The 22151-nt window shown below is 39.9% G+C and overlaps 1 protein-coding gene across 3 annotated transcripts in view; it reads right to left on the reverse strand.

Moving 5' to 3' along the window:
• The window catches only part of PTPRG (protein tyrosine phosphatase, receptor type, G), a 775476-nt gene that overhangs the window by 573888 nt on the left and 179437 nt on the right, over positions 1-22151 (reverse strand). The window contains exons 1-2 of one of the 3 annotated variants that reach the window (XM_010851538.1): positions 13953-13975; positions 12579-12728 (exon numbers count right to left, since the gene is read on the reverse strand). The exons of the other annotated variants lie outside the window; for them this stretch is intronic. Of the exons in view, the coding sequence (XP_010849840.1) occupies positions 12579-12681 (103 nt within the window). The 5' untranslated portion in view covers positions 12682-12728; positions 13953-13975. Of the gene's footprint in view, positions 1-12578; positions 12729-13952; positions 13976-22151 lie in introns of those variants that run through there. 3 annotated transcript variants of the gene reach the window in all.

A 22151-nucleotide genomic window follows, 5' to 3' on the forward strand; every position in this document is an offset into this window, starting at 1 on the left:
AGAATGATCAACTTCCTGTACTCTTGCAGGTAAGCCATTCAGAATCTCAGGAAGTTGATCATTCTAAGTTTCCAGGGATAAAAAACAAAATTTCCCATTTCTTCATCTATTTCTTTCCTCCACTAAAGCAAACTACTTGGTTGACTTCATGGTCTGTTCATAGTAACTTGTGTTATCTTCATAATGACCCTATGAGGTTGGTATTTTTAGCTCTGTTTTACAGATAGGGAAACTGAGGTTCACCCACATAGCCAAATACCCATTAAAAAGTTTCCTAAATTGTTTGGCTTATTTCTGTGCATATGGGAGACATTTTATGTATCTGTTTACTACACTTCTTAGAGCTAATTCCCTCTAAATAATTACTCCCAAATAATCCTTCCTCTTTGTACGAGGACAATGAGTAAAACCCGTGCCCCCATTCCCATACATACCACTGGGGCCAGGGGCATGGTTGGCAGTGATTCAGTAGAGTAAGTGAAACAAAGCCCACCTTTGGAGCTGCCAGGGCAACAGGACTGGCTGTCTCATCCATGACTTGTGACCTAGCCGGTGGAGTAGGGTATGAAGATTACCAAAACAGAGACACTGCAACAAATTTCCACTATGTTATCAGGTATTTAAAAAGCACCACATGCGCAGAGCTGAAAAAGGTGCTTTCCTCATAGTACCTGGTGTCATCCTTTATACCAATCCTGTGAGGTTGGTAGGTTTAGCTTAGTGATATATATGTTTGGGAATGGGGGCAACAGCCAGTCCGAGAGAGTCTTCTCTCTCTTGCTGAAGGTATTATGACAAAAGTTGAAGCCTCATGGGGGTGGTTGAGGGTCGAGCACAGAATCAGCAAAGGTGCTCAAAATGGAACCAAGCCAGAAAATGCAAAATCTATGGATCAATTCGGTTGAAAAAATTGAAGATCAGGACAAAGCCAATTTGAAATCAACCCCTGGAAGGCTTATAGTTACATGACCAATTACTCACCAATGCTTACTTCTCCCCCAATGTCACTAACGTGACCTTGGTGACCTTCAAAGAGGATACAACACCCAATAATCAATTTTTCCATGCAGAAAATGCTATTGTTGGACTAGAGTTCTCTCAACCCAAGCTGCTTTAAAACAGAACAAAAAATAAAGACCCTATGCGTTGGACCCTGCCTCCAGAGATTCATCTTTAGCCTAAGGTGTGGAATCAAAATAGCAGTATTTTTTGTTGTTGTTGCTAAAAGTTTTCCAGGCTATTCTATTTTTCAACCAGCGATAAGAACCACAAACCTCCCTGCAGAGCTGGACCTTAGGCCCTGTTCATTGTGACACTGTCCACTCACACTCACAGCCTGTAACTTGCCAGGTTAAATAAGCCTGTCTTAATTTTAGTAAAGACCTGGCCAAAGAAATGAATAGCCTACTGCAAGAATCACACCAGTGTGGTGTCAACCTGAGCACTTAAGACAAATTTGAACCGAACCAGAGATCCAGCCAGATTCTGCTCACCAACAAATGAACCAGGTATAAAAGTAAAGAAGGAATGAGGTATAAATGAGGTATCCTCAAGGATATTAATTTATACACTTTATACCAGACCCACTAGAATCATAGTCTCCATACCTAGTATCCCCAGGTTTTTTTCTTTGCTAGAAAGTGTTTTATTTCTCAGTCAGTCATACATGAAGCATGTGTGCATGCTAAGTCGATTCAGTTATGTCTGACTCTATGTGATCCTATGGACTGTAGCCCACCACGCTCCTCTGTCCATGATAGGATTCTCCAGGCAAGAATACTGGAAAGTGAAAAGTAGAAGTTGCTCAGTCGTGTCTGACTCTTTGTGACCCCATGGACTGTAGAGTCCATGGAATTCTCCAGGCCAGAATACTGGAGTGGGTAGCCTTTCCCTTCTCCAGGGGATCTTCCCAACCCAGGGATTGAACCCAGGTCTCACACATTGCAGGCGCATTCTTTACCAGCTGAGCCACAAGGGAAGCCCAAGAATACCAGAGTGGGTAGCCTTTCCCTTCTCCAGTGGATCTTCATGACCCAGGAATCGAACCAGGGTCTCCTGCATTGCAGGTGGATTATTTACCAACTGAGATATTAGGGAAACCTAAGAATACTGGAGTAGGTTGCCATTTCCTCCTCCAGGGGATCTTCCTGATTCAGGGATCAACCCATATCTCCTGTATTTCCTGCACTGGCAGGCAGGTTCTTTACCACCAGTGCCACCTGGGAAGCCCCTACATTTCTCAGAACCTTTGAGAATATTAGGGAGCAGCAAAGGAGAACAAAGCCCAGCAGCAGTTACATTACCCATCCTGCTTGCAGTGTGGCGCTAGAGTCCAAAGTTTCATCAGGTAAGTACTTCAGCCAAGTACTTAGAAGGAGACGGTAATCCCGACACTCTTTAACTGACTGCATACAAGCCACAGGTTTTAGGGTCTCACATCCGGCAGCTCTCCAAGCCCACTAAACTATCAGTGATAAAGCACATCTACAAAGATATGTCCAACTCAAGACACAGGGAGGTACGCATCAGAAGATGCTCCCCTGACTGTGGGAAGTAACAGAACCCATACCCCGAAGTGCAGGGATTTTCCCAGCCATCCAAACACATCACAAGGGAGTGCAAGGCCTCTGCTCTGGGCAGGGGGACTGCCTGTCTAAAGGGGGTTTCACTTGGGCCAAAAGGAAGGGGCGTGGCTTTGCTGTATAAAGACCAACAGACTAGAAGTGACAGAGGGCAGGGCCATCCCACGGAAGGTGGGTTAACTTGGTCATCACATACCCCAAAGGACTCAGGAATGACACAGATTGAACCCAGCAAGGTGAGAATGGGCAGGAAGACCTGCTTTGCAAGGACATGCTGTATAACCTATGAAGAGCGCCAAGGTCCCTGAGACAAGGAGCTCTAAACCTACCTCACACGACAGAGCTTGATATATGGGATGCGCTCAGTAATGAGTGACTGAGTGATTGAATGAATACACAAACACCAGAAAAACCGATGGTGCCTATGTTAGCGTCTAGAGTGTGTGTGTGTGTGTGTGTGTGTGTGTGTGTGTGTGTGTGTGTGTGTACGTATGCTTTCATGAGCCATAAGCAAAAACACTGTCTTCTTCCCTACTGTCTCGCTTTTTAATCACTGCTCACCTATCAGAAAGAGCAAACATCTAAAACATGAAGCTAGAAGGAACTAGCTGGAGGATCTAACAGGCAATTTTTAGGAAGCATCTCAGAAATGAACCAGGTGGCAAAGATCTTTACCACCCCAGCACCAGATTTCTCTTAACACATCAACTATTCATTAAAGGTAACTATATTTAGTTTTTCATTTTATTCCATCTATGTCAGTAGTGTGTGATTTTTCCCCCTCATGAGAACATAATCATGTATTACTTGTACCGCATAATTGAAAACACAATTTCAAGTCCCTTCTTCAAATGTATTTTGATCATATGACAAAGCGCTCCCTAAAAGCAACTTTTAAAAATTATTTGAACAGCAATCAAAAACTGTATACAGAGTATATTAAGCAACCTAACATCTCATTGGCAAGGAGCAAAGATTTACAAAAAGAAACAATCTGTGGTTCCCAAGTAAAGACACAGACTCAGCATACCAAATTCAATCAATTTTAATACTCTCTGCACTCTTCTGAACTCCAACAGCCAACCAACGGCAGCGTGGCAATGATATGGTGAGGTTATGAATCATGCTATTGATTTTCAATATCTTCTGTGCAGAAAATTAAATTATGTAAATGCATGCCTTTACGGATCCTTACCTTAATGTGAAATTGCTTACTTGCTTATGTCAGCAACTTAATTACACAATTAAAAATGGTGCATGCTTATGAAAATATCCAGTTTCACTTCTCAGAACAGACAGGAAGTGTAAATCTGCCTATAGTTATCAGGTGACTATCAAGAGGGAGGAGTTGGTATTATGCAAACATATATTCCATATTCTTCCGAGTTCTGCAGCACCAAGCCCACTATGGTTTATGGAGGTGAAGTCATATGAGGGCAAGAAGCTCAGGAGAGCTTGCAGTGGTTTATAATACTTCAAGCAATAGGGTTCACAGTGATATAACAGGTGGAGAAGAAAATGCCCAACACTATATACTGTTACGCACTCCTCTTCAAAGCGGTTGTGTCTGATGACACTCGAACCAACACACACACACACACACACACACACACACACACACACACACACAACAAACCTGGACATGAGGAGTATTAAACTCGGAGAGCTTTCAAGAGTCTGGATAGTATAATAATAATATGACAATACGATTTTACAAAAGGAAAATCCAGCTACTCCCATCATCCAGGAGAATGTGTCTCTCAGTGCTGACAGGATAAAAGTAGAGATTTCAAAACCAATAGCGTTAACTAGCCAATGATTCCCAGGTCTCCCTCAGTAGGGGGAATCTTTAAGTTGGTTGTTATGCAGAAAGCTGACTGAGTGACAGGTCTTTTCATCAGGGAGTCTTCATAAACTCTATCACCTCTCACAACTTCTACGGAGCCTACCTCATTTCCAGCCTAAAGCAAAAAAGATAAAAATGTTTCCAGACCCAAGGGCCCAATCCTTTTCTACAAAAATATCCTAAGAGCTTACCTACCACAGAAGATATCAACAAAATGATTTCCTATGTGCATGATTTAATTTCCCAGAGCCACCAGATAGAGTTTGTAACAATAAATGTTTTTATTCTGGGAATATAAAGGCAGCTGTGTATCCCATCTGCCTTAACAATATCTTCAGAAGGATTTGGTGTCATCCTTTACTCTCAGTGTTTTACAGAAATGTTGACTTGAGAGGGGACAAAAAGTTTCAAGCCATGTTAACTTTCTGGCTGAATATTTCTCACACAAAGAGACCGGCTCATTTAACACCACATTAAATAACATTCCTGACATAGTCTTTCCATTGGTTTCCCTGTGAGAGAAAGATCACTGAAGCTACATAAAAATAAATAGTTACGGATTGATAAATGATGTTCTCTTTCAAAATTACAAATGTGTACACAGAAATTACAGAGTACAACTAATGTCTGTTTTTGACAAAAGGATTCCATTTACACGTGCATTTATATATGTGAAAATGAAAGAAAGTCAGAGGTGCCTACAAAGAAAGGAAAACAGTGGCCACCAAGTCTTTCAAAACGACCACACTGTTCCTCCACATTACGGTTTCATCTTACCAAAATAAATAACAATGTCCACTTTAGCACAGCAACGTCATCATACAGGGGAATGGGGGTGTGACGGAAGTTATGTAAAGGTGAAACCAGAGTCTGTTTATGAAGAGAACAGCCCCGAACTCCATCTACAACAGTAACATATCTTGTATACAAAACAAAATGTGTAGTGACACTTGAGGGTATTTCCACTTAACTATATGTCCAGTTCTAGGTGATGCCAAAGGGACTTAGAAGCCTGGGAGAATTGGTCAGCTTCCATCCAAAAATGAAAACGTCAAAGACATTCTGGTTCCCCAGGGCCAGGATGAGAATTACTTAGGACGATGGATAGATGGCTCTCATATTAAGAGTCCTAGTTCTCTTCCAGAGTTACTGCCAAAAAGAAGCCCACTACAATATAAAATAAGCACTCACATTTTCAAATGCAGAATGTCTATTTCCAGAATGGCAGACAAGCAGTTAAGCAGCCTGTTTATATCTATTATAACTGCTCATACAACAAACAAATTAAAGATCCCTCAAGGATGATGAAATCTCTATCAAATATAATTTTCTCTAAATTTTAGAGTGCATTTAAGAACATTAAGTCCCAGACAATAGTCTAAAATGAATAAACCTTTATCTTTTTCGTGACTACAATGGGCAAAAGTATCAAATTATAGTTAAAGTACTTAAATAGTCCATCAGGCTCTCATCTCCTTTTGTGCCTGTATTTCAATTAATTGCAGGAAAAGTACGTATTGAGCTTCCCAAAAAGTAGAATCAAAAAGTGCATTCCTTTGTAACTATTGCATTACAAATGTTCCCTCCAGTTGTTTGTGATACTGAGCTAACCTCAAATACAATAGATTCTATTACAGTAGATTATCTATTTTATCACATTCAAATGTACCTACTGTCCCAACTACAACCAAAAAAAGTATTTTTCATCATCTAAAGTGATAAAGATACCTAATAAACAGCCATGAATTTTTTAAGTAAAACAGACTACTAAAACTCAAAGGCAGTTCAAAGAAAGAAGAAATCACACAGCAATATAGTATCTTAGGTCCGGGAAATAGAAAACATATTTACAGGTTTGTAAAAAAATGCCTTCAGACAGGTAGAGGCAAAATAATGACCTTCTCCTCCATATTTTACGTTAAAATAACACTGATTAAAAAAAGGAAGAATTTTTTTTCTGTTTAAATCTGACAAAGCTAAAAGAAAGCCCAAAAACTAGAGTGATTCATCTGCTCTCAATTATGTCACAGTTATAAAAATTTCAGAAATAAAAAAACACACTTCACAGTAGATCCGAGAAAAGGTACACTTCAATAACTGATTTAAATGGGGGCTCATTACACGTGTGATGAAAATCTGAAAAACATCTCGGTTCACTCTTGCTCAGAGGCACCCTCCTAAAAAAGAACTGGCCTCCTGACTTCAAACATCATACAGAAATAACCAACCCATTTTACTACTACTACCAACCCATTTTACTACTGCTTGGTTCTCAAAGAATCAAGTCTCTAGATTCCACAAGATTCCTGGGAAGATCATACATAGATAATATTGCAATAATGTCAACTGCCAGAAATCGGTACTTCTCATTTTACAACTGTGCCACCTCTTTGAATCCTTAGTGATCAACAGAACTGGCAGATTCAGCTTAGCCATCTCAACTGGTGGCCACTGTGGTAAATGTAGCCATGGACTCAGATGTTTTGTTTCACCCACTGTATGTGTATACATGTATTTGTGTTTAACTACTTGTCAACATGAGAAAATCTGAGAAAGAACTCTAATATCTGTGTTTATTAATGAGAAATCTGAACTTTGTTCTCAAACAGAAAAAAATACGCTATATAAGCAGTGAGTAGGTCTTCAGAGAAGAATCATGACCCCATCCAGTCCCACTGATGATGTATATTTCTTATCTAGTTTCTATAGGCATCTGGGTTTTCCACCCATGGCCTAACTCAGTAATAAGTTAGTTACTAACTCAGTCTTTGTCCATGAAAAAGGCACTATTAAAAGTACCATCAACATAGTGACTCCCATACTTCTTCCAATAATCCTGTGGCTTAGGTACAATTATTCAAAAAAGGCATGTAACTTTTGTTATGAACAGATAGCCTTGAACCAGATATTCCTCTCAAGCCTGCATAACTGACCCTATGCTACAGCAATTCTTCACAAAACTGAGTTTTAGGATTCATAACAACATCTGTGAATTAATAGTTACTCCACCTGCTCAAAACTAAATAAGCATCACAAGTTATAAAGTTTCTCCATGGGCCTCTGAAAACTAAAACCCTAACAGTTTCAAAAGAAAGGATTTGTCAAAGCCACTACTCCCACCACTATTGCCAATTGTCTGAGATAAAATCATGTTCTGATAGTTCAACCAGAAAAAAGTAGAGTGATTTTCCTAACACGATGTGGAAAATATCCAATTACAATTATACAAACATTGGTAATTTATCTGTAAAAAGAAAGTCTCTTACATTAAAGCAGAAAGAAATACAAAGTTAAATTTCAGTTAGGGAAACAAACTGAGACTCTAATTAATAAATTTCCTTCATTCATATTTTCTTTTGTTTCAAATTTATAGCTGGGACTGCCTGACAACTTTTTATCCCGGAGAAACAAAGAATAAACTTTAGAACTTGGGCCTTTTATATAGCTGAGGCATATATATACATATAGTCCCTATGAAATATTGAATGAAAAATATTCAGTGAGATGGGCATTCTTCATAGAACAAAAAGAAACCAGCAAAGAAAAAAACTTGACTTAAGTATTGTTGGGTGCCCATTGTAAAACTATGGTGCATCTTATCAAGCCTGGCAAAATGTGCCATAATGCACATTTCCAGAATTTGGAGAGAGTAAGCTCCACAGTGACAAAAATACCCACCAAGATAATTCCTGACCACAGTAGATGGGAGAAAACACACTGAAGGCACTTCAGTCCCTGGGCTCCAGGGTCACATACAGAGGGCATTCCAGACACCACACAGCTTTCCCCTAGACACCAGCCAGTCACAGTGTGGTCAGACCTGCCTAGCTAGTGAACCCAGAAGCCGGTGCCTCTGGGGCCACGTAACAGGCACTATATAAATCCAGGCTGGCCAGCCACCCCGTGGCCTCCAGCTGTCTATGTCTCAAGAGTTCTCTGCACTGCTAGGCAACAAAATACCCACTCGACCTCCACCCTGTCTCAGTAGTTCCTAACCCTTTCTTGCCAAAAGGAAGATTTCTAGCAAACATGGTAAGGCAGGTATCCCTGGTCTTTCCAAGGCAGAATACGACAACACCAAGGAACTCAACGACACACACAATATAGGGAAGCCTGACGTGCTGCAGTCCATGGGGTCGGAGAGTCGGACACGACTGAGCGATTGAACTGAACTGAACATTACCCCCACCATCTTGAAGCTTTCTTTCCACTAGCAGGTTCAATCAATCCATGCATAAATTATCATTTGTGTACATGGTAAAACAAATACAAAAAGTAAGTGAAACAAGCATGACACAATAGGGAAAAATACTAGTAAGGAAGGAAAGTAAAAAGATCAGTCAATAAAGGAGATATCACTTTAGTTGAAGGCACTGATGTACCATATGGGAGGACAGAGGTCAAGATGGGGGCGGGGGGGCAGGCATGGATGAGAATACTGAGGCAGGAAAGACAGTGGCGTAAGGAGGCCAGCCTGGCTGAAGCTCCGTGAGCCGGTGTGGAGAGGAGGAGGAGGAACACGTGTAAGACCCTGCAGCATGAGCTCTAGGTCAGTCTGGGAAAGCAATGAAGGACTCCAAGTGAGCAATCAATGTCTCGTACGTGTTTTCCTTTAAAACAGCTTTCTTGATACATAATAGGCCTTAGTATATTTACAGAGCTGTGCAACCATTACCATAATCTAACTGTATAACATTTTCCTCAATGTATGCTTTGAAAAGGTGACTCTGCCCTGGCCGGGATACTGGCAAGAGCAGAAAACAGTGGCTCATCACCTAGGCCCCCAGGGTAAGTCAAGACAAATCATTCATAAAATGTACATTTGCACCTGTGTCGAGGGTGGGGGCGGTGGTGGGAAAGGGCTGTTCATGGAGGGAAAATTTAAAACAAATAGTAGCCTAATATTCACATCAGATCAGATCAGATCAGTTCAGTTGCTCAGTTGTGTCCGACTCTTTGTGACCCCATGAATTGCAGCACACCAGGCCTCTCTGTCTATCACCAACTCCCGGAGTTCACCCAGACTCAGGTCCATCGAGTCAGTGATGCCATCCAGCCATCTCATTCTCTGTCTCCCCTTCTCCTCCTGTCCCCAATCCCTCCCAGCAGCAGAGTCTTTTCCAATGAGTCAACTCTTCACATGAGGTAGCCAAAGTACTGGAGTTTCAGCTTTAGCATCAGTCCTTCCAAAGAAATCCCAGGGCTGATCTCCTTCAGAATGGACTGGTTGGATCTCCTTGCAGTCCAAGGGACTCTCAAGAGTCTGACCAAAAGCCTACTTGGTTTATTTTCAGTTTTATTTTACTATTACTTTCTACAATTTTCCCCTTTGCCCCTTTTCACCTGAATTCCGATTTGCACTAGTTTAATCAAGCAATTACTTGCTTTTACATGTCCAATTGGCAAAAGATAATTAATTAGAGACAAATCAGAAACATCTATTTACAAACACAATGGAGGAAAAGAAAGAAGGTCAGAATACTTATTATCACTATATTTTGTTTGAGAGCTAAATAGTGCATAACTATATTCTCAGTATCTTATAAGAAAAAAATTACCTGCCTATATAATGCTTATGGAGGTATACACTGCCTACTATGGATATTGAAGGTGGGTGAATTTTTTTTTAAGCAGTTTTATCATCATTTAAACACGGACAAGCGTATGGCTTTAAGCCCAACTGGCTTCTCTCTGCCTCCCCAAATGATTCTCTTAAAAAAAAAAAACAAACCCTCTATATTGGCATAAAGGCAGACAAACAGATCAATGGAACCCTAGAGAGCCCAGGAAAAACCCACAGGGATATGGACAATTAACTCACAACAAAAGAGCCAAGAGTACACAATGGGGAAAGAACAGTCTCTTCAAAAAAAAATGGTGCTGGGAAAACTGGACAACCATATGCAAAAGAATTAAAACAGGCCACCATATTACACCATACACAACAATTAACTCACATTGGATTGCAGACGTTAGACCTGAAACCATACAATTCCTACAAGCGAACAGAGGTGGTAATCTCCTTCACATTGGTCTTACAGATTTTTATTTTCTTAAGGGATGGGATATGACTCCAAAGTCAAGAGAAACAAAAGCAAAAATAAACAGATGGGACTACATCAAATTAAACAGCTTATGCACAGTGAGGGACGCATCAATGAAACAAAGAGGCAACCAGCTGAATGAAAGGAGATATTTGTGAATGATATATTCAATAAATATCAGAAATAAAGAACTCATGTAACTCAACAACAACAAAAGAACCCAATGTAAAAAACAGGCAGAGGCCAAATAGACTTTTTTCCAAAGAAGACATACAGGTAGTCAAGAGGCAGATAAAAGGTGGAAAGATGTTCAACATCACTAACTGTCAGGGAAATGCAAATCAAAGCAACAGTGACGTATCATCCCATACCTGTCAGGATGGCTGTCGTCAAAAAGACAGCAAATTACAAGTGGTAGCAAGGATGTAGAGAAAAGGGAACTCTTAAATCTTGTGTGTGGAATTGTAAACTGCAGCCACTATAGAAACTAGTACAGAGATTGCTCTAAAAATTAAAAATACAACTACCATATGATCCAGTTCTTCTACTTCCGGGTATTTACCCAAAGAATAAGAAAACACTAATTTGAAAGGATATATGTACCGCTATCATAGAAGGCAATGGCACCCCACTCTAGTACTCTTGCCTGGAAAATCCCATGGATGGAGGAGCCTGGTAGGCTGCAGTCCATGGGGTCACTAAAAGTCGGACACGACTGAGTGACTTCACTTTCACTTTTCACTTTCATGCATTGGAGAAGGAAATGGCAACCCACTCCAGTGTTCTTGCCTGGAGAATCCCAGGGACGGGGGGCCTGGTTGGCTGCCATCTCTGGGGTCGTACAGAGTCAGACACGACTGAAGCGACTTAGCAGCACGTACCGCTATGTCCATTGCAGTATTATCTACAACAGCCAAAGTATGGAAACAAGCTAAGTATTCATTGATAGATAAATGGATAAGAAGATGTAGCAGATACACAGTGGAAGACTGTGTGCTAAGCTGCTCAGTTGTGTCTAACTTTTTGTGGTCCCATAGACTGTAGCCCAGCAGGCACCTCTATCCATGGGATTTCCCAGGCAAGAATATTGGAGCAGGCTGCCATTTCCTACACCAGAGGGATCTTCCCAATCCAAAGATCCAACCTGCATCTCTTGCATCTCCTCAATTTCCAGACAGGTTCTGTACCACTATCACCACCTGGGAAGCTGATGGAATACAACATAGCCATAAAAAAGAAGAAAATCTTGCCATGTGCAACAAAATGGGATGGACTTTAAGGGTATTATCCTAAGTGAAATAAGGTAGAAAAAGATAAACACTATGATTTCACTCATATAAAATCTAAAAAGCAAAACAAATGAATAAACAATATAAAACAACAAAAATCACAGATACAAAAGCAGAAGGGTAGGGCGCACAGTGGGAGAAGGCAATGGCAACCCACTCCAGTGTTCTTGCCTAGAGAATCCCAGGGACGGGGGAGCCTGGTGGGCTGCCGTCTCTGGGGTTGCACAGAGTCAGACACGACTGAAGCGACTTAGCAGCAGCAGGAAGCACAGGGACAGGGGATAGGGGTGTGGGGGTGAACTTTATGGTGATGGATGGCAAGTAATGGTGGGGATCACTTCGAAGTATATACAAACACAGGATGATAATGTTCTACAGCTGAAACATTATATACCAATTTTACCTCAATTTAATGAATAAATTGTTATCTGCCTTAATAAAATCAAAAGCCACATTCCACTGTCACAACAACGACAAAAAAAGCCCTGTCTCTTCTACAAGTGTGAGCAATAGAACAGTAAGGAACCTGAGTGAAGAATAATTAATAAATTAAACTACAGGAGTTCATCTTTGCACAAGAACAGAAATTTTGTCCTTAGTAACTGTCCAGGAATGTCTATAGTTACAAAAAAGTTTTCAGGGACAAATATACATTGTGACTGGTAGGACAATAAATTGCCAAATTACTTCTCTCTTCTTTATTCTAAGTCCATATATAGGACCATTTCTACTTCCTGAAATACTGAGAATCAAACCTTTCATAGGCTTGATTCAATTAAGGTAGATCTGCCCCTGGAATTTAAGAGAAAAAAATTACCCAAGCAATAAGGTAGTATTGCCCAGGCAACCACTTTAATGTTGATACTCGGAATATCCCAGGGCTTCAAGCGATTTCTGTTATCTCCATTTGTATTATGCATTAGCTTCACTTCCTTTCCAGCAATAATGTGGTTTGCTTTGTTCTCAACTGCAGAAAGAAATCATCAGAAGAAATATTGTGCATTCTGCTTTGCTTCAAGAGGAGTTATTAACTTCAAATAACACAAAGCAAGTCTCAAGGAAAATAATTTAAAAGGGCTATTACAATCTTAAATAAAATGATTTAATTAAAAACTCTAACCACATGGAAATTTTCATCAGATCACATCAAGATGGCTAAAGCATTTATCTGTAAATCAGCTTTAACTAGCTCTAAAAGCAACGGCTTCAACTAATTGTATGAAAAAGACTCAGTTTGCTTTTTTAGGAAAAAGAAGTATTTAACCCAAAGTCTGTTTCTGATGAACAACTGGCAGCTACTAAATAAGCAATTTTATTCTTGTTTTCATTTTTGGTTGCGCCTTTTCAAACGTCTGACTCTGACCAATTATACTGCAAGATCCATTTGAAGAGTCAAATGGAAAAGCAGTTTTATGACTTTAGAAGAGTTAAGTTCAAAATTGAAAGTTCAGTTCTGTTCTCCTCTCCTAACTATTTGTACATAAGAAGCTGGATAAAATCAATTTCAAGGAGACAATTTCAACTCTCAATGTAAATCCTTTTATGACTCTGCAATATAGTCAAAGTGGGGTTAGGGAGGGGGAATAAAAAGACAGTTTCCTTTATTTTTTTTTTAATATAATGATGCCGAAAGGCAACTTTGTACCTTTGGAGGCTCCCCTATCAGGCAAATTGAATGGAACAAACTGTTCCTTTGATTTTTAGACAGCAGATGAGAAAGATATGCAATAAAACACTTTGAAACAAATTGGTACAATCCGTGTACCAGAACTACAGGCCTGAAGATTACAGAAATCCTGAGTGAATTTTGAAAAATAAACACTCCTTTAAATATTGCTTGCAGAGGTTTATTAAACACATTCACTCTTAAATATCACTTCTGCATAATCAGTGAGTGAGTATTAAGTGAAAATGTGAGAAAAATGGGTGGGGCTAGAAGCTGGCAGAAAACTTCAGGTTTTTCTTTTGTACCACCCTACAGTTGGCAAACCATTTTTCTCATATTTCCCACAATAGAACCAAAAAGGCTGCATATTTTAGGCAATGTAGAAATCATATATGATCTCTCAGATTTTATTCAGGAACCAATGTTTCCGAGAAAGGAGTTTGTGAAATGCATTAAGGACTTTTCCCTTCACTCAGTATGAGAGAAGATGTTATAACCAGAGAGTTCATATTAAAATAATTTTACCCAGAGCAGAACGATGCTAAATCCAGGACAAAACAGTAGTGGAATGGGGGATTGGAGCTAAAGATACTGTGGAAGAAAGAAGAAGAAAGGAAAAAAAAAAAAAAAGGTCGTTAATATGTTTCAGAAAGAAGTATTTTTTTAACCTCTATGTAAACATCAAAAAAAAAATCATTCCTATAATTCCTCCTGTATTTCTTTAAGTCTCTAAAATTAACAAAAATAATTAATAAAGATGCTGAGATAGCTAATATTTCTTTAGCACTTAACTATGTACTGGGAGGCAACGCATTCTTCAGCTGGATGATCTCATTTAATCTTCACCAGAACTCTGAGGGGTAAATCCTCCCAGCTTTCTAGTTCCCAAGGCACAAAATTGTTAAGAACCTTGTCAAAGTCACATTACACTGCACAGGACAGAGAAAGGAATTCAAACCTAGACACTTTAAAGAGACAGAAGAGGAAAAATGAAGCTCCACTGAGACCTCCCTATAAAGTCTGTGGGCCTGTAACAGGGAAATAGATGGTGCATATTTAGTTCTTTTTTTAAAAAAATTAGAGACCTAAACATTAACACAGAACATGTTTGGAAGCTACAGTGACCTCTGAACCAGGTCCATTCTCATATTACACATTCTTTTCCAAGGACCCCTCAAGATACTGAGGTTGCCCCAACCTATGTCCCCGAGAAGAAACAGTGTATTTCCTATTGTCCTTTAAGAGATTTCACACTGAAAGAATCTCCTATAGAACTCTCTAGTTGCAACTAAAAATACTATGATAAAAGTGATAATTCCTGAAAATTATTACAAGAGCTTGCAAAGAGAATTCTAACACTACAGCCTACACAGGAAGGCATTATCCTAACACCAGCTAACTGCTGAGAAAACAACTCATTCTCACTACAACAAAAAAATAGGATGTTCCACAAAGGCATATGTTCACATCTGAACTGAGAACTGGGGATGAGAAGAACCCCTTCCAACTATCCTGTCAAATACAGGAGTCACCTGGGGGAAACCCTGAACTCTGCTGTGCTATAAAACACACAAAAGGATTTCAAATGCTTAGTAAGAAAAAAATTATCATCTCATTAGTATTTTGTTTGGGATACATTTCACAATGATACTTTGAATATACTGTATAAAATGAATCTCTACCTAAACTGCTGGAAATATGTTGCTTACTTCCTCCTAACACTCCTGCCCCGAAGACAAAAGGTGACCTGGACTCATTCAGTGAAACCCTCCCTTTTCCTTCTCTCTACCGACCCCAGTCCCACAAATTAGAGGAACTCAACTGCTTCTTTTCCCCCTCTTCTATTGGGTAAGAAGCTAACCCAATGGGGCGTTGTGGAGGATGTATTTTTATAGAGGGATCTGGTCCCCTGGTTTCTGCACTGCTCTAGCTTTGCAAATGTAGGGCTCATGAATATGCCTGGAGGTCTGATGCCTTGGCACTGAAGAATACAGGAAAAAAAAAAAAAAAAAACACATCATAGAATTTGGCATTTGGACCATTCTGTTTTTCAGAAGAACTAAGTTGAGAGGACACAGAGCATATGCAGAGAAGAGAACAATTTCAATTCAGACATGACTATTTCTGGAAAACGTAACTAAGGAATCACTATGTTCACCCTGGGAATGCAGTTGCTCTTTCTGCAAGGACCGTCAGCACTTGCCTGGTAGCCCAGTTGGTAAAGAATTCGCCCGCAATGAGGGAGACCTGGGTTCTTTGCCTGGGTTGGGAAGATCCCCTGGAGGGCATGGCAACCCACTCCAGTATTCCTGCCTGGAGAATGGACAGAGGAGTCTGGCGGGCTACAGTCCATGGGGTCACCAAGAGTCGGACATGACTGAGCATCTAAGCACACCACAACACATGCCTTTAGGATCATTCCCAAAATCTTACCTCCAAAAGCAAACTTTCTAAGAAGTCTCAGTATTCCTGAAGGTGCCCAGTTGCCTATATCTCAGTGCTGGCTTTCTAACTTCATGCCTACCGCGATACAATAGGAGGTGCCTGAGGTCACACAATCCTAAAAGCCCAAAGTGAAAACTGTCAGTCACTCAGTTGTATCTTACTCTTTGTGACCCTATGGATTGTAGCCCACCAGCCTCCTCTTATCCATGGAATTCTCCAGGCAAGAATACTGGAGTGGGTAGCCATTCCCTTCTACAGGAGATCTTTGCAACCAAGGGATCAAATCTGGGTCTCCTGCATTACAGGCAGATTCTTTACCATCTGAGCCACCAGAGAGGCCAAAAGTCCAAATCTCTGGTTTAAAGTTTTGGTGAAGGAATATACCCCTAAGATCACAATTCTCTTGGTCTACAGTGAGGCTCCAGAATACATTTTTTAACCAACTCCCTGTGGGATCAAATGTAGGAGATCAACAGACAACACTCTAAGGAGCACTAATTTGCTCAAATCATCATTAATTTAGCCACTGCTAAAGGAGGGCAAAGAAAATGAAAAACTTTTACAAAATAAGTTTAGAAAAATATTTTTAACTAAGCCCTGTTAACTGACATGTCTGCAGAAAGCCTTCAGATAAAAAGTGTGTTCTGCATTTCTTTCCGCTTTGGGTTTTGAAGGTCATGGGACTGACAACAGATGTGGCCTGGTTTGAACCATAAAGGTCTGCATGGCTAATAACAGTGTGTAAAAAAGCACAACAGCTGAGGCATGTGGCTGCAACAGTTGGTGGGCTGCAGCCCAGTAGGACAGCCCTTGGCTCTGCCAAAACAGACGGTCTCCCCTGCAGGCCAGCTGCCCAGGAGCAGGTCCAGCAACTTCCATGCCCCACGGTAACCACAAACCCATTCCATCAACAAAATCACCACAGGCCTAGGAAGACCCATCTAAGCATACCTAAATTGTACAATAAGATGCACCATCATTTTCCGGGAGCAAATGAAATAATGAGCCATTACTTTTCTAGCAACAACAATCTTGGGGCTATGAAACTGATCAATAATCATATTATCACACGTCAAGGCATTCCCATGATATATTCTTTTTTTAATAGCATTTATTGCTTTTGCTGATTATAAAAGCAATAAATATTTGTCGTAGAAGCACATTAGGCAAAGTACATTAATGAGCAGAGTACATTAAACAGACAAGAGAGTACATTAAAAACCATAAACAAGAAAATAAACATAGCCATAACCAATGTTGGTTATGTTACAATGTTGGTTTATTTCCCACCCCTATTTCAATAATCAATGCCTTTTTTTTTAATGTGTGGCGAATCTTTCAAAAATGAGTATGTGTTAAACCTTATAACCCCCAAAGTGGAAGAATATGGACAAATATAGCCTATTTTCATTAAAATTACAAGTACCACCACTAATGGGCCACGTGACTCCACCCAAACGCAACTGTCTCATAAAAAAAAAAAAAAAATGCTGCTGCTGCTGCTGCTGCTAAGTCACTTCAGTCGTGTCCGACTCCGTGCGACCCCATAGACGGCAGCCCACCAGGCTCCCCCGTCCCTGGGACTCTCCAGGCAAGAACACTGGAGTGGGTTGTCATTTCCTTCTCCAATGCATGAAAGTGGAAAGTGAAAATTGAAAGGGAAGTCACTCAGTCGTGTCTGACTCTTCGTGACCCCATGGACTGCAGCCTACTAGGCTCCTCCATCCATGGGATTTTCCAGGCAAGAGTACTGGAGTGGGGTGCCATCGCCTTCTCCGAGGAAAATGCTGTGATCACTTTAAATTCTGACATGGTCTATTGTGAACAACTTTACCTTTCTCCTGGAATAATCTAAAGTAACTAAAGGCAAACTCGGCAAACCGACAGCCTACTACATACAGAACACAATGTTCAATGTTTCATGCGTGCCCATCAGTTCCAATATTTACAAAAGGAAAAGGACATGTGACAATCCAAGCTCTACTTCTCTCTTTAAAAATGTTAACATCGAGTCATACAGAACCATATGACAATAGTTGGCCCAAGATACAGTTTCAGGACTCTCCACCAGCATCCCCAACAATCACTAATCTTCCCTCAGTTGGGAGGCCAATTGTTCCTGCTCCTGTGTCTTATTTTCAGTAAGTTACTGTGTGAGCGAGTGAGTTTGCAAACCCTTTAGGGAACATCTAGTGTATAAAACAAGATACCCCCAAAATATATATATATGTCTGTATACAGCTAACTTAGCAATCATCTTAATCAAACACATACTAATGTGCTAAACACCATTTTTATCCTTTCACCTTTCAATTCTCACAATATCCCTAAAAGCAAGCACCACTGTTCAACCCATTTTAGATGACCAAAACGGAGGTTTAGAGGTTAACTGATGGTGCTCAAGGTAACACAGGTGAAAAGGACATGGCAAAGTCATGCCCAAGTCCAGGACCGCACAGTAAGTGAACTGTTCAGGATTCTCTACTTCAATCTTCTCCAGTCACCCATTCTGCTAAGAGTAAGAATAAGCTAAGTCAATATGAAAGACATGAATGCTTTCTAACAGAGCGAAAGGAGGAAGTGAGGATAGGGATAAGACTGAAAGTACCATAAGTCAACAGAAAAGGGGGAAAGTAATGAAAATATCACAAATAGTTCAATTACAATCTTGTAAATGGCTTCACCTTTGGACTAGCCATCCACACTAGTGTAAAGTAAATAAAACTCAGGCATTGTCCATCTCCATGGTGTGACAATACCTCACAAAGAGCTGATGAGAAAACATTATCCCAAACGTGGAAATAAGGTAAAGAGAATGCAGCATGTCCTTTCAATGTCACTGGAGTTGTATTTAACAAAGTCATCTTAAAATTATTTAATTTCTACAGGAAGGTATCATTGTTTGACTTGCTATTCACTACAATTAAAGACCAGGCTCAGTGAAGTTACAGATTAACCTGTAGATGGGGAACCAGTTTCAAGAAAGAGAAACAGGTTATGGTTTTATAACTCTGTAGGAGACTGACTACTATTGAATCAAAGCTAGCAATCACATTTTCACTGTGAGCTACAAAAACTGCTTCCAAATGCCCTTCCAACCAGCTTGGCCATATTACTATCTCATTAATTATTTGAATTTTATATGTGTTAATTCTGCTTGAGTAAGAGTCATGGTTTTAACTTTTTAAATTAACATCGTAATTTGATACTGCAATGCCTTAAACCACTTTTCTGAGTAGCTAGGACTCCAAGCGCCTCTTTCCTCTCTTCTATTTCCAAACTACTGTAAATAGAAACATGCCACAGAAAATTAAAATTAAATTCTACACCTCAATCTTAGTATGTGGAACACCTTAATACATCAGAATCTCAGGGAAAATAAGACAGTCTAATAGAGAAGATTTCTAGCCATGCAAAAAAATATGAACAATCCTAATTTAAAGACAACAGAATTCAACCACTAGCCTTTAATAGATTATAAAATGGTCTTACCAACATCTTATTCATCCCAAGTAGAAAACTGTCCACTTACAATCATGTTTAGCAATATGATGGTACTTTCTACTTAACGGTTGTATAGTTTCAATACAAAAACCCTTAATACAAGTGAGATCAGGTAGCACATTCCCTTAAAATTATTCATCCAACTTTTCTTGCTACAGTCTAACAATGAATGGTTTTTAACCATTAATCCATGTACATCTCTACCCATGGTGGGGGTGGGGATAAAAAAATCAAGTCATAAATCAAGAGATCCTTTCACCTGAAAGGGATTTTAAACAGCAGACAGAAGGATAACCAGATGCCCAGAAGACAAAGCCACTACACATAAGCCACAGTAATGAAACTTGGCTGCAGTTTGAAGATAAGAACTACAGCTCCTCTCAGATTTATGTTACAAGGTCATAGAGGATGATGATTCACTGGAAATATTTAGGTTAGATTAAATGTGTGGGCAAGGCCTGCCCTCCACCACCCACCTCAGCCACAGTCATAAACTTCTGGCTCTTCTCCAGCTAAGATTCAACAGTACCTTATTTGATACCAAGAAGGCAAACACTCAGCGTTGCCTCTTCCATGTGCCCATCCTAAACACAAGGCAGGCAGTGCTCGCATTTCACGGCACAACTGGATTCCAGAAAGAAAACAAAATATCCCAGACTGTAAGCAGACATCACTAATCCACTGGAAGTAACCCTCAGGATAAAATATGCCACGTTAAAGTCAGGACTTCCCGGGAGGTTGGGGGGGGACCAACACACTGAAGTCATGTGCGCTGATCAGTGATCAATCCAGGCAACAACAACAAAAGGTGGAGGACAGAGAATCAAGTCTTCAAAAGAGAATATAATCATCAGAGGGGAGAACAGTGTGAGAAATCTGTCCACTCAAGTTTAAGACTGGTTATACAGCCATAGTAATCAATACTGTGGTATTAGTAGACAGAGAGACGCATAGATCAATGGAACAGAAAAGAGAACAGAACCCATAGAGAGACTGGCACCGTGCAGTCAATGATTTTTGACAAAGGAGCAAAAGTAATTCAATATAGGAGGCACAGTCTTTTTCAAAAAATAACATTAAATAAACTAGATGTGCATATGATAAAGGAAAATAGGAAGTGAAAGAATTGAGGAGGAGGAAGAGAAGGGAGGAGGAGGAGGAGAAAGGGAAGGAAGAAAAGGGAGGAGAAAGTGGAACAAAATGAAGCATCACATGGACCTAAACCTCATACTTTGTACAAATATTAACTCAAAGCAGATCATAAATTTTAACATTAGATATAAAAATATAAAACTTTTTAGGGGGTAGAATAAGAGATGACCTTCTAGACCTGGGGCTTAGTGAAGAGTTCTTAGATATGATACCAAAAGTAGGATTCAAAGAAATGAGTAAGTTAAACTTCCTCAATATTAATTAAGAGCATCTGCTCTACTAAGGGGCTTGTGGAAAGGATGAGGGGACAGGTAACAGACAGAGAAAAAATATTTGCAAACCACATACAACAAGGAAGGGACTAGTATCTGGAATATGTATACAGGATGCTCAAGACTCAATAGAAAGAAAAAAACAAAATCCAATTAGAAAGTGAGCAAGGGACACAGAGATATTTCACCAGAGGATAGCAAATGAGCGCATGAAAGGATAGTCAATGCCATTAGCCATAAGGGAAATGCAAATTACAGCCATGATGAGCTATCACTCCATACCTACTGGAAAAGCTGAAATGAAAACCAGTGACAACTCTGAGAGCTGGTGCGGATGCAGGGACCACCGATCTCTCACGCACAGCAGGTGGGGACATGGGATGGTCCAGGTATTGTTGGAAAACAGTTTCTCAGTTTTGTTAAAATATAAATACATATATTTACCATTTGTACGTGTGTGTTTAGGCCAGAAAAGTGAAAACTAATGTCCACAAACATCTGTACATAACTATTAATAATTAACTTTGTGCAGAAGCCACCAGGAATTAGGCAAAAAAAAAAAAAATCTTCTGTAAAAGGTGAATGCCTATACAAATTTGGGTATATCCACATGAAGGAATACTGCTCAAAAATCAATGCACACAACAACCTGGATGGTGATCAGGGACATTATGCTGAGTGACAACAGCCAACTTCAAAAGGTCCTTTCTACACGATTCCAGATGTGTAACATTCTCAAAATGACAAAACCATGCCGAAGTGCAAACACAGACGTTGGTGTATAGTGGTGAGCATAGCTGCCTTCCAGACATAAAACAGATTAGTGGACTGGGGATGGTGGGGGAGGACAACTGTGTGACTATAAAGGGATAGAATGAAGATCTTTGTGATGATGAAATCATTCTGATTCTTATTCCAGTAGTACTTACAGCAGTCTGCACTGATAAAATACAGAGAACTATATACACACCTTGTACCAATGTCAAATTCCTCTTTTTGATACTGTAACTATAATCATGTACGATTGAACCAATGGACGAAACCTGGTGAGGAATACACATAACCTCCCTGTACTGTTTTTACACTGTTCTGTAAATCTACAGTTATTTCAAAACTGAATGCTTTTGTGTTTAGCGTGTGAACACTTTTGACAGATTATCTAACGATGGCCACACTTTTTGCTTTTTAACCAACCCATTTTGATAACTCCACATGGAAGTAAGGAAATCATATCAGGCAAAATGTATGTTGGGGACCAATGAGACCATGAGAGTTTTCATTTTTCTTGTTCTTCCCAAAATGTAAACGTATCCTATTTACAACAGTAATATCAAGGAGTTAGGACGAGGAA

The sequence above is a fragment of the Bison bison genome, unplaced genomic scaffold, assembly GCF_000754665.1.
Source record: "Bison bison bison isolate TAMUID 2011002044 unplaced genomic scaffold, Bison_UMD1.0 scf7180017864304, whole genome shotgun sequence".
In the NCBI taxonomy this organism is placed as follows: domain Eukaryota; kingdom Metazoa; phylum Chordata; class Mammalia; order Artiodactyla; family Bovidae; genus Bison; species Bison bison.